Source organism: Gigantopelta aegis, chromosome 6 (genome assembly GCF_016097555.1).
Source record: "Gigantopelta aegis isolate Gae_Host chromosome 6, Gae_host_genome, whole genome shotgun sequence".
In the NCBI taxonomy this organism is placed as follows: Eukaryota; Metazoa; Mollusca; class Gastropoda; order Neomphalida; family Peltospiridae; genus Gigantopelta; species Gigantopelta aegis.
Window position 1 is genome coordinate 99,435,060 of NC_054704.1, and position 14,208 is coordinate 99,449,267.

General features: G+C 39.4%; 1 protein-coding gene across 2 annotated transcripts in view; it reads left to right on the forward strand.

Annotated features, from left to right (window-relative positions):
• The window catches only part of LOC121374080 (sodium- and chloride-dependent taurine transporter-like), a 75,399-nt gene that overhangs the window by 19,000 nt on the left and 42,191 nt on the right, over positions 1–14,208 (forward strand). For both annotated transcript variants that reach the window (XM_041500995.1, XM_041500994.1), the window contains exon 2: positions 11,059–11,305. In XM_041500995.1, the coding sequence (XP_041356929.1) occupies positions 11,059–11,305 (247 nt within the window). The remainder of the gene's footprint in view (positions 1–11,058; positions 11,306–14,208) is intronic.

The window sequence follows — 14,208 nt, forward strand, 5'->3', positions numbered from 1 at the left end:
CCTTTGATATACCAGTCGGGGAACACTAGTTAGAACGAGAAATAGCCCAATGGGCCCTTCAACGGAGATAGATCGTAGACCGACCGCGCATCAAGCGAGCACTTTACTATTGGGCTACGCCGTGCCCCCATGAGCTATTAGGTGTTGAAATTAGGACACGTAGTCTTCAGATGGAACTCACTACATTTTGGTTTCATTAGCAGCCAGCAATCTTTTCCATAAACAGGATAACACACACCACTTCCTGTGATAAACCAGTCATGAGGCACTAGCCGACAAAATGGGTCCTACGAAGAGATCCGATCTTACAACCAACACAAACACAAGACAACTCTACCCAACCCCCAAAATAACACACACCCCCCCAAAAAAAAACCACAACGAAAAAAAAGCCCCAACCCCCTAAAAAAAAAAAAAAAAAAACTAACCAACTAAGCAAAAAAGAAAAGAAAACAAGAAACAGCAATTGAACAATAAATTCCAAACAAGCCAAGAAACCCGGCAAGAGAGTGGGTGTACCTTTTACTAGAACTATAGTTAAACTAACCGACAAGAGAATGGGTGTACCTTTTACTAGAACTATAGTTAAACCAACCGACAAGAGAGTGGGTGTACCTTTTACTAGAACTATAGTTAAACCAACCGACAAGAGAGTGGGTGTACCTTTTACTAGAACTATAATTAAACCAACTGACAAATCGGACTAGCGGAATTGATGGATTCGTTACGACAAAACCGTCGTTTAATTCCTCATCTATGCCTCGTTCCAGCAAAATGTATGTTTGTATTTTTAATTTAAAACAAAAACAAATGAGTAATTCCAGTTTGGTTTGACGTAAAAAGAAATCGAGAACTGTTTTGAAACGAAAACTTTCTATATAAATGTGCAGTTTGCAACATCGTCGATATAGAAATACAACAACAATACTCGCCTCTAGTAAGAATAGTCTGCTCATGGAGTTTAAAATTATATTTTATTGATACTTTGACCTACTAAACTCCGTATTTGATTCTTCTGTTAATACGTCTCGAAAAGTCGAGAAATAAGAAGTTGAAACTTCATGAGCAGATGGCATTCTTCACTTATTTATACCTAGACCAATGTGTTAACAATTTGCAAAAAAAAAGAGAACAGTTTTGCTATTTCCGAAACAATTTTCCTTTTTTTTTGGTCAAGACAAATTAGAATTAATTGGAATGAAAAACCCCAACCCACAAACATTTTGTTTTGCTGCTACAAGGTATAATCTAGCAGTCTCGCCGACACAGACATTTTGTTTTGCTGCTACAAGGTATAATCTAGCAGAGGTGCCGACACAGACATTTTGTTTTGCTGCTACAAGGTATAATCTAGCAGTCTCGCCGACACAGACATTTTGTTTCGCTGCTACAAGGTATAATCTAGCAGTCTCGCCGACACAGACATTTTTCTCTGTTTACATGACATTCGAGCTTATCGAGACAGACGATCACAATAGTTTTGTGAATAATGGTCCACATTATTGTTTACAACGGGAATCTTTAAGTCGATCGAGAGCAATGCCAACGGAATGACGAATATGATCCCAACTGATTTGTATATAAGCCTAACTGGCGTGCTGTACTGTAACGAGCTTGATCGGTCGATTGTTTGTGCAAGATCTATCGAGAAATGCCAAGTATCAAAAAGGCTCTTAGAATCGAGTAGGCGTCGTATCACAAATTGCCGTATGTCACTTTGTGAAGCATTGGCTATAGTCTATGAGACGGGATCTAGCTCAGTTGAATCGAGTAGGCGTCGTATCACCAATTGCCGTATTGTCACTTTGTGAAGCATTGGCTATAATCTATGAGACGGGATCTAGCTCAGTTGAATCGAGTAGGCGTCGTATCACCAATTGCCGTATGTCACTTTGTGAAGCATTGGCTATAGTCTATGAGACGGGATCTAGCTCAGTTGAATCGAGTGTCCGCCTGAAGCGCATAGGTCGTAGAATAGAACATCTTTGGCGGACCTACTGGGTGTGTGGGTGGGGGTGGGTGGGTGAGTGTTTGTGTGTGTGTGTGGGGGGGGGGGGGTGTGGGGGGGTTGGTGAGTGTGTGGGTGGGGGGTGAGTGAGTGTTTGTGTGTGTGGGTGGGGGTGGGTGGGTGGGTGTTTGTGTGTGTGAGTGTGTGTGTGTGGGTGAGTGAGTGTGTTTGTGTGTGTGTGTGTCCAGTCTCGCCAGTGCCCACGACTAGTATATCAAAGACTACAGAGTGTGCTGTCCTCTGTGTGCCTATACAAGATCCTTTGCTGCTAATGGAAAACAAACGTTGCGCGTTTCCTCTGAAGACTACATACCCCTGTGCTGATGAATCTCACTCAGCGAGGAAGACAGTGCCGGGATGCGAGCCCAGTATCTACCAGTCGTAAGTCCGATGACTTGAACATTATATTGCAGCACCGAGGTGGAATTGCGTGAATTACCAGTCTACCAGTCGTAAGTCCGGTGACTTGGAACATTATATTGCAGCACCGAGGTGGAATTGCGTGAATTACCAGTCTACCAGTCGTAAGTCCGATGACTTGAACATTATATTGCAGCACCGAGGTGGAATTGCGTGAATTACCAGTCTTAAGTCCGATGACTTGAACATTATATTGCAGCACCGAGGTGGAATTGCGTGAATTACTGCGGCCTGTCGACCTGGCTGCAATGTTACGCTTCGTATCCAGCCACATGTCGGTCTAGTTCTGCATTCACATTGCAAACATGTGCTTCTGTTAACATTTCTGGTTGGCATCTCGGGCCTTTCACATCACTGGCACTTTTACCAGGCAACCGCGGCCACGCGTATGTTGCGATGAGTTATTCTACAGCTCTGATAACCTACGATACACACAGGGCAGTCGGAACAGATTTGAAAGGACCCTTCTCCTTGGGGCTCTCATTAAAACACTGCCCCCACATTCCGTCATGAACACGACGGTCTACCCATAATTTTGAAAAGCTTTTAAAGCTAGTCAAACATGTAATGTTTTATCGGCAACGATAATGGGTAAGCAGGTTTGGGAATGGGTTGGTAAAAAAAACAAAAAAACAGAACAACAAAGAAAAACAAGATGAAAAATAAATCTTTATAAAATATCTAAATTATTGAGTATGTACACTACTGTTATTGCCTGGATATGTATTGCCAGTCATGACGTAGTATTGGGAGCATCTGAGTGATGGGTGGTCATCAACAAATCCTTTCTTTCTTTTCTTTTTTTCTTTTTTTCTTTCTTTGTCTGCATTTGGTGCTATAAGTAGAGGTAGATCGGTGAAACTGTATTCTCGTCACACATCGTGTCCAGATCAGGAAATAGCCGCTACTTATGTTCGCTTCACCTAAGCCCGTCTAATGGTATTATTTGTAATTACAAGTGGGCATCGTAAGGTGAACAACTCGTCCCAATCCTTTTGTATACATGCCCATGCGTAAGTCCGCCACGGTCAAGTACGTGAGCTCAACGCACTCAGGGACGCAGCTCGCAAAGGTTTGTTTTGTTTCAGGCACGGCGCAGCGGGAGGGAGGGGCTCTAGGCCCCCAATAATTGAATCAATAATCAATAATAGAGAATCAATAATATTGGCAGTAAATCTTAAGGTAGATATGTATTTTACTTGTAGAATGCAGGAAATTGCTTTTAAGAACGTCTAGTTTTCAAAATTGTACGGCAGAGCGTAACCCCGAACCCCCTAGAAAACTTTGCTTTGCGTCCTCGATTACAGTCGCTCCCCCGCCAATGTCTACTACTTGAATTCGCGTTAAAGACACCACTATAGCACATTGATTTGTTAATCATCGGTGTTGGATGTCAAAGATTTGGTAATTCTGACATAGTTTTAGAGAGGAAACCCGCTACATTTTTCCATTAGTAGCATGGGATCTTTTATATGCACCAGCCCACAGACAGGATAGCACATGCCACAACCAATGATATACCAGTCGTGGTGCACTGGCCAATGGGCCCACCGACGGGGATCGATCCTACAGAGTAGGGAGGAAGTTAGTTCACTGCTACCATATACTTGTAGTTTACTCCTATCGAATAGCAGCAAAGGATCTTTCAAATATACCCACTATTTTAGACAGAAAATAGTTTTTTTTTTTTACATGTTCATATCTGTTACGCCAACAGAAAAGTTTACATTAAAACATGTTGAATGCGGCACACATTTACTATGTATCCATGTGTATCTTGAATGCATTTCGCTGCCCGTATCATAAAAAAGCACCGTATGTAGCATAACAATCGTTACTGTTAGATACCGATGTGCATGATATTCTTGGCAACACTACTTGACACCTAGTGCAATGGAAACCGCGCTATGACGTCACGGCACGTTTTTTTGACCGCCAACACAAATATCAACCAAATATATGGGCATGTGTTTTGCGTCCGGAACGTCTTACAACACGTATGTCATTCAGTGTTTTTCTCTACCATGGACCAGGTTCGCCGCTAAACCAGATGATGGTGTTTATTTTGCCCATTGATTATTACATCACTGATGTTGCGCGTTACAGCGCGAACGGTCGGTTTAAAAAATGGCATTCGTTGATGAATGGAATATTTTTCTCGTTAAGAGGTTGTTACAGATGGAAACATGATGTGGGACACGTGCCAGTGCGTACTATATTACTTTAACGTAACTTTTACCGGCTTTAGTGGCGGTTTTTTGTTTGTTTGTTGTTTTTTGAGGGCTTTAAGACACCAATAGACAAAATGAGTTACTGCCATTGCTGTGTTACATTTTCTAGACTGTTACCATGAGTGTTAGCAGCGTTTCAACTCGCCCAGATACTAATTGTCTGACCATGTACACATATAATATGTGTATAAGTGTGGTGCATGTATCTTGTGTTTAATCTACCTGCAAGAAAACGGAATGGCATGAGATTTAGAGATTGTTTTCAGTAGCAACTCTCATGTTTGAATCTTGAAGGGGAAACAGACCCAACCAACCAGAACACAGTATAACATCCTTGTCAGTGACACCCCCTCCCCCCAAAGCCAAAACCAATATTGGTTTCAAACTCTGCACACTGCACCACATCTATACACAAAACACAAGTACACATGTATATCAATTTATTGGGAGTATATAACAGTATTGCACAATGAGTTTCACAAGTTACGACTACCAATCAGTTAAATCCTAGAAACGTTAATTTGAGGGGGTGTTTGTAGGGGTGGGAGTGGTTTTTGAAAATAAAATTAAATATTTAAATATATTAAAGTGAGCCTAATCTGATGATGTCGGCACTAGATACGCCATTGATGTAAACATATTGGTTGCTCAGTTTAATGAGCACTCTTGATTTATGTCTATATCTATATACCCTGACAAAACAGGATCATATTTCACTTTGTGTATTACAGTGCGTATTAACCACAAATACAAAGTATTGATTCTCATTGGTTGATTCTACTGCGCAGCAACACCACCAATCCGTGCTGAACTCGTTTGTTTATGAACGACAATGTAAATTCCGATCGCAGGCGTAACTGCTCCCATTGTTATGGGTGGAGGAGGTGGGGGGGGGGGGGGGGGGGGCAGGCTGGTTTCTGCCCGAATTAAACGAAATAGTCCGAATCTAAATAACAACATTTATTCATATTAGCATTACTGCGAAACAACTATATAGGGTTGCAAACTAATCACTACGCATTTTTACATGGATTACCAGTAATTATGCTGGTACAATGATGGAAATACATGTCAATAAGGTCTTGGGTTAGCACATTTTTCAATCTAATTAAAATTAGCTCCACTATTACATGTGGATCTAACACCAGCCAGTTGGAGCTCATGTCCACCAGTCAAAACCTTACTTGCAGAATCCTGCCAGTGATTTAAAAATAATTTGAAAACATTCCGAATTATCCAGAGGGTATACGACATGTTTCGTGTGAATTACGAATGCCTTAAAACATGTTTTATTTTATAAAATAAATAATTTGTAATGTAAAACTGAAGACTGATTTAGTTTTTGTTTTTTTTATAAATAAATAAATAATTTTTTAATGTAAAATTGAAGACTGATAACCCACCCAGTACGTATTGGTATGGTTCGCTGTACTGCGGCCACTAAAATAGACTCGCCCGATATTTTTTTTAGAATTTTTATGCTCCCAAATAACGTTATAAAGGCGAAGTGTGATTGGTCAATATTTAAATTATTATTTACAGACGAAATGTTACCTGGACATTGGGGACTACGCAGTGTTGTTGGTTTTAAATCACTGGCAGGATTCTGCAAGTAAGGTTTTGATTGGTGGACATGAGCTCCAACTGGCTGGTGTTAGATCCACATGTAACAGTGGAGCTAATTTTAATTAGATTGCAAATTTTTACATGGATTACCAGTAATTATGCTGGTACATTGATGGAAATACATGTCAATAAGGTCTTGGGTTAGCACATTTTGCCCGAATATCTCTATTGTGGCCGTGGACATTATATTGAAGTGCCTCTTTTTCTTGTTTTTAAAAAATAATTTTTAGGTGGGTTTTTTTCCACGAGTTGGTCTATGTGCCCCTTTTTCCTTAGTTTGCCCGTCTAAAATTCCAATATTTGAGGTACATGTACACCAGATATGAACGTTTTATTTAGCATGTTATTGCGAATCCCTTAAAGCCGCACGCCCTAGTTCCATCCAGCGAAAATAAATTATAATTTGGTTAATCTATATACAAACCTGTAACACACTTAGATCACGTTTTTATCAAATGGAGTGATAAAGCAGGTTTTATATCGATAAAGACCATGGGAATCCCCATGTCCCAATTGCTTGAAATAATTTTGAAAGTTAGTATTCTGATGTCACCGGTAGATGTCGGTCAAAACACAACAATGCCTACGTCACGACAAATTTCACAGAGTGCGCACAGACTTTGGGTGCGTTCCTTTCACCTCTCCTGGACATGTTCCAACTGTTCTCTCCTGGTTGTATCCCCTCTCCAGATATCGTAAGACTTAGCAAAATTATTGGTTTTAAGGGTTTGTAACGTTTTGTATTGAGACACTTACTTGTCTGAACTTTATTATTACTGAAAATGTTCACGAACTGTGAAGAAAAATCTCACAAATGAACAACAAGCAAATGACAACAAATCGGATGTTGATTGCGCGAACCGTGCACGAGAAAACAAACCGAACCAAAATGATAACGGTCATGTGGTATACCAACGTCTGTGACGTTTACACAGGAAGATTCCCTCTAAAAATAGATTGGGCCTCGCTTGCTTAACGGTTTTTTCTCGAGTGCGCGCGGCTTTTTAAGAAATACAAAAAATGCATATCGTGGTTTTACAAACATCAGGATTACCAGGATTACCAAAAAGCACTTCAGGTGAATGGAAATGTGTATTCTAAATAATAAAATGTAAGTAAAGTGCAATCTTATTTGTGAAAAAATAGGTTTAATAGCGAAAAACAACGCCATAATGGTTAACAACTAGCCGTAACTAGGGCGTGTCCCTTTAAATTCTACGAATCCGATGGAAACCAGTAAAAATGTCGTGAGCACTCTCTCAACTGAACACACCACTATTTAAAAGCTCACCTGATTATGCGCATTAAATGGAAGCTGTTAGTTTCTGTATCTAGATCTTTGGGACGACGGCTGGCGGTAGTTCTATTTTTAGAATAAAACTGCTTAAATTAGTTTTATTTTACCCATATCAATGTCATCAGTCAAAATCCATTTGGCGTCGAGCAGTCTTAACGGACAGGTTAATTAGCATAATATGAAGAAGGCAAAAACAATCTCAGAACAAGTGGTGTAAAGTTTGACATTAGGGCGTACACGAAAACAAAACACAACGCAACAAACTACTATTTCAAACATTACACGTGTGACGTGGTTGTTGTTTTGGGTCACTGTTGCCAGAAGTTATCTCTCTCTCCTTCCTGTCTCTGTTTACTATCCCCCTTAAAGAGTGTTATGTCAATTTTTCAACAGGTTTGATACACAAAAACCAGCGCAATACAGACATGTTGACATCGAACGGAAACCAAAAATGCTACGCAAACACCGATCATTTTGCAAATATTTGTTTTTCTATTTTATCACCTTAGCTTAAGACAAAGTAGTTCATAGCCCATAGAACCACTTGACATGAAATACGTTTACACGATTAAAATGTACGATCAATAATTGTTATAAATCGATTTCACGCCATGCTGCAATCTCTCTCCCCCCACTCTGTGACCCATTTCGAGGAAAAACATCAACATGGGAACAAGGTGAGGTCAAGGTATTGTTTGACACGCCCATACCAACAGAAGGTTCAGAAATGGCTACTATTCCAACCTCTCGGGCAAAGGGACATCGAACTAACGCACCCCTATCCTTTTATTCAACTCAATACAGCCATGTTCAGGAAAAGTTTAAGTTTGTTTTGTTTAACGACACCACTAGAGCACATTAATGTATTAATCAACGGCTACTGGATGTCAGACATTTGTAATTTTGTTATTTGGCCCAGTGGTAAAGCGCCGCTTGATGTGCCGGTCTAGGATCGATCCCCGTCGGTGGACCCATTGGGATAGTTCTCATTCCAGATAATGCACCATGACTGGTATATCAAAGGCCGTGGTATGTACTATCCTGTCTGTGGGATGTGTATATAAAAGATATCTTGCTACAAATAGAAAAATGTAGCGGGTTTCCTCTTAAAACTATATGGCAAATGTACGAAATGTTTGACATCCAGTAGCCGATGATTAATAAATCAATGTGCTCTAGTGATGTCGTTAAATAAAACAAACTTCAATTTTCAATCTAGCCGGTCGTATGCAATGTCCAAAGACCATTCTTTAAAGACGTCTGTTCAAGTCAAGTCAAGTCAAATTAACCAATTAGCTCTATTTTTAATTTAGATGAACCTTTCCAAATTATGCCTCAGAATGACCTTCACGAAATTACATTTTCTATTTTGACTTAATCCTGCGGGACATTAGAAATTTTCAATAGCACCAAAAACCAACCCTCGTCCGCTACCGACCCAGGTCGGGCTGCTTGTATTGTTCTCTCTTGTACATGCCAGCGCAGGCGACACTCCCCTCCCCCCCCCCCCCCCCGCCACCCCCACCCCTTTCCTTACCTGGACGAGAGGAGCCGGCGAAATTCGACACCTGCGCCCATGACAGGCGTGTGCTACAACAGGTTGTTCTGAATGTGCACGTTAAAACCTATAGGTGACACGAAATGCCATGACAGTTGAGTAGAAACACGACATGCCATGACAGTTAAGCAGAAACATTTCGGATGTACTGAAATGGATAATCTAAACAATAAAAATATTAAGTAATGTCTCATTTCAGTTATCAAAAAACAAACAAACAAACCCAACAACAAAAAGGTTCCAATAGTGAAAAATATGCCGTAGTGTTTACAGATCAGTGTTTGTCACTTTAAACACATATTGTTTGTGTTCCTTTCCCATGAATTATGTTTATGCACTTAAAGACATACTGCATTAAGACAATCGCAGTACTCCAACATCCTTAATCTCAACCGAGGAAACGATGATGTTTTCTGCATATGCACGCGCATGGAATAATAAAAACTGCATATAATCATGTGACCATGCATACGTTGTTACATCCATTGTCCAAACTATTGTGACTCGTCTCGAATCGTATTGCGTTACACTTTGTATTGTCATTTCGTGCAAGGAATTATTTCCATGCACAGAGATGACTTCGTCAGAAGGCTTTGAGCTCTTTCTTTTGTTTCTTAAAATAATAAACTATGCATTAGTGTGTGTAAACCCGGAGACGGACATCTTGATTGGTGTCCCATAAAAGAGATAGTACGTCGCAGATCTCCCAAAATCGATGCAGACAAACGACATTTAGTTTTTTGTTAATTGAAACTTGGCAACAGTGAGGGGGCGGGATTTAGCTCAGTCGGTAGAGCGCTCACCTGAGGTGCTTGAGTCATAGGATCGAATCTCTAGCTGACCAGTTGCTCCACAAATGGTATATCGATGGTTGTGGGCGGGGAAGAGAAAAAACCCCAAACAACAACAACAAAAGAACAACAAACAAAAAAAACCAACCCTTTGTATTGCAATTATAGATCTTAAGATTAATTGTATCGGTTCTTAAAATCGCTTCATGCTTGTATCCATTAAATGTTCAAGCACGGTTTCCTGGACACGCACTTCAAATATTTGTCTAAAAAAAAAAGTGTTATGATTAGTTGTTAATGAGAGAGAAGTTTGCATTAGCCATACAGCTTAAAACTCACTCAGAGTGGAGCTGGCGCAAGAACGCGCACCCAATACCCACCAGCCGTAAACCCGATGACCTAATCGCTGCAGCATCTAGGCCAGTAGTGAATCAATGTTTTGGCTCGCCACTGAATGTCAAGCCCTGGTGTGTAGACAGTGTTTTCAACAACAAGTGAATGACCCATCGTCTGTGTGTTTGACTAGTGCGGTGTCGTGTTGACATCACATAACGTCAGTACATGCACCCAATCTTTATATAGTGACTCGATTCATCCGCAAAACTTAACAATATCAGAGGTGTGATTTTAAAGTTTTTTTGTTTTTTGTTTAAATCTGATTTCAGGTAATCTAATTTTTTTTTTTATGATTTTTTTTTTTAAATTTAAAATGTATTATATTTATTATTATTGTTATTGTTGTTATTAGTATTTTATATAATAATAAATTATTTTTTTTAGCATAAAATAGTTTTCAAGGAGTAAACTGGATTCTATCCTGCATATTGATGTTTTTGTGTACTAATAATGCTCGACATTCACAAACGTAATCGTGTTTAGTAAATTCAGACGCGAAACAGGGTGTTGGCCTAGTGGTAAAGCGCTCGCCCAAGGTGCGGTGGGTCGTAGCAGGTTTCTTCTAACACTACATGTCAAATATTACCAAATATTTGGCATTATATTAGCCAATAATTAATAAATCAATGTGCTCTAGTGGTATCGTTAAGCAAAATGAACCTTATAATATACAAATAAAAATGTGTCGAGTACAGGTGTTCTTAAAACTACATTCCTTTCTTTGTTTCCAGATGACGTCACCAAAGACTGAGCCGGCGGCCGAAGTTCTTGTGAACGGCCAGACTCCCGGCTGGAACGTCAACGCCGACCCCGCTTCGTCGGACGGGACGTCGTCGTCGGGCGACCCCAACAAGGGCAAGATAAAGGAACGAGAGACGTGGTCGCGAAAAATCGACTTTCTTCTGGCTTGCATCGGCTTTTCCGTCGGCCTCGGCAACGTGTGGCGGTTCCCTTTCCTTTGTTACAGGAATGGCGGAGGTAATATTCCTCTACAGATCTGGGGCCTAATTCCTAAGGGGAAAACGGCACATGGACCAAGTCGTGAAAAGGTCAATCCAATGATTTTTAAAAGACGTTACAAAAAGTCAATTGAATCCTCCTCTGTTACGGTCCTGTTGATGCTGAGTAATAATACTGTGTATACAAGCCCAATGTTACCGTGAGTTATTGTCTAGAGGACACCTGTGTAATATAATGCATTTGACCCCAGCTACTATATCCATAATAAGTGTAGTAGGTTTCTCATCTCCATGTCAAGACTGACTTAATTATGATACGTAACTGCTAGTTAAACGGTGGTTGGGCTGTCATTAATACAACGTGTTGTCTCGTCTCAAGACTGACCTAATTATGATACGTAACTGCTAGTTAAACGGTGGTTGGGCTGTCATTAATACAACGTGTTTTGGCTCTCAGTAGACCAGCAGTGTTAGTTACCAAGTTAAAACATCCATAGGCCGATGCATGTGAAGAATTTAAATATAAAACTCCGCCGGTAAAGTTCAGCGCTCGCCTGACGTGCATGTGCCGTAGGATCGAATCCTACCAGTGAACCATTACTGATATGGATGTGTGCTGTCCTGTCTGTGGGAAAATGTTTTAAATGATATGTTATTGTTAAAACAAATCAGCGGGTTTCCTTAAGACTGTTAGAATATTTACAATTTTTTTAGAGACATTTAGTTGAATTTAGTCATCTTGTATCTTAATATACACATACATATACATAAATTCATAATTCTTGGCCAACAAACCCCACTCAAGATTTTTTTTTTAAATTGTACGTTAGTGTTGTACAAGGGCATCAGCAAACCTCGATTCTTTGGCGTGTACACCGACCCCAAGTAACCATGGTGATACTCAAATTACACGGATCATAATTATAGGACAGCATGTGTCGGGGTAGGATTTTATGTCTATTTATCACCCTCCTCATCAAATTATCACGTTTAATATCTACCGGTCCGTACCTTGCACAATATAACTGAACGTAATGAAAAGAATCGGGTTACCAGGCGCGTTTATGGGGGAGTGGTGGAGGTTCGAGGGTAGAACCTCCCCTTCTCAAAGATAATTTTCTTTTTTGTTTATATATATATATATATGTATAAATTTTTGAGGGGGAGCAAGATTGGAGCCCCCTAGAGTCTTCACTCGCCACAGTCTAGACCACCTAGTGGGGGCGTAGCGTGATGTGGATCAGTCCCTGGGGAGGGGCGGGGGCATGCCTCCCAGGTTACTACTCCGATCTGCCATATACTGGTTAAACAGTGTGCCGCAGTGTAGTTTAGGCGTGAGAAGATGCCAGCAACATGAAAAATAAATTCAATAAGTTGGTAGGAAGGAAGGTATTTGGAAGGTAGGTAAGTGGATTAGTAAGTAGGTAGGTAGGTAGGTAAGTGGATTAGTAAGTAGGTAGGTAGGTAGGTAAGTGGATTAGTAAGTAGGTAGGTAGGTAGGTAAGTGGATTATTAAGTAGGTAGGTAAGTGGATTAGTAAGTAGGTAGGTAAGTGGATTAGTAAGTAGGTAGGTTGATAGATAGGTAAAAAGGAAGGAAAGTAAGTTGCTAGGTAGGCAGGTAGTAAGTAAGAAGTAAGTAGGTAATTAAGGATTAAGTTGTAATACATAGGTAAATAGCAAATAGATAAATAGTAAATAAATAAATAAATAATTTATAATATAATATAATATAATATAATATAATAATTATAATAAGTATGATATAATATAATTATGATATAATATAATTAGAATGGAATGGAATGGAATATATGAAACCATCAGGCTGATTTCTTTCCAAATACCCTAATTAGTCTGCTACGTACTAGGCGCTATTAACCAGTCACTGAACAATATAATAGGCGTAGTAATTTTCGAGGAGATATTTCTCATTAATATGCCGTGCACAATCTAACTTGAAGACAGTGACAGTTATTTACCAGGGGCCGAATTCATCCAGCTCTATTAAGCTCGTTTAATTAACACCGCATCGTCCTTACAAGTATTTTTGCATTGCACTGCGAGTTTGCAAAGGTGTGGCGTTTTAGTGAATCGGCACCAGGGCCATACCTGGTGAGTAACTAATTACTTTGGGAGGTAGGTAAAAATCAATAGGATCCCTTGATGAGAGTACAACGTGGTACAGTCGACTATCGATTTGTCTTTCTTATCCTGTATACCAGTAGTAACGCGATACCGTGATAGCCACGCATATGATTGCTTTGGCTTGCACTCCTTTGTAATGTAAGTCAATCTAATGTTTGTTTTATGCGAGATCATGTTTTATGCAAATGTCGGTAACTGAAAATTTCCGATCGTATACTAAAATAACAATAGTATGGTGATTTTGTTAGTGGTTGTCATTGGCAGTGCAATCTAATATTTGTTTTCATCATAGGTGATAGTTGGTAGTAACGCTCATGATACGTACATCAATTAACTAGATTTGTTGTTTTTATATTATTATTTTTAAAGTGGCTATCCTGAGTTTGTTGCCATTTTAAAAGATTTTCGGCAAATAAAATAATGTTACATTATTAAACTTAGTTTACTTACATATTCTTGCATAAAAATAGGAATATATGTATAACTAAAGTATTTATGACATCGTAATGTTTTGTAATATTTCAATATCGATTTTTGTCTAAATTATTTTATTCTGATGAATTTACTATTTCTTCCAACGGCCAAACGAAATTTGATATAAATCGGCCAAAGGTCATTTCAAATGTATTTATCCGTATAATGTTTTATATTTAAAACATGTTAAGGTAAGATTGGTTTTAAATGGAAAAAACATGTATGTTTATTTTGTTGGGGGGTGGGGGGCAACTAAAGTCTTGCTAGGGTTGAAAATTCCAGATAATAACTTTTTAATGCT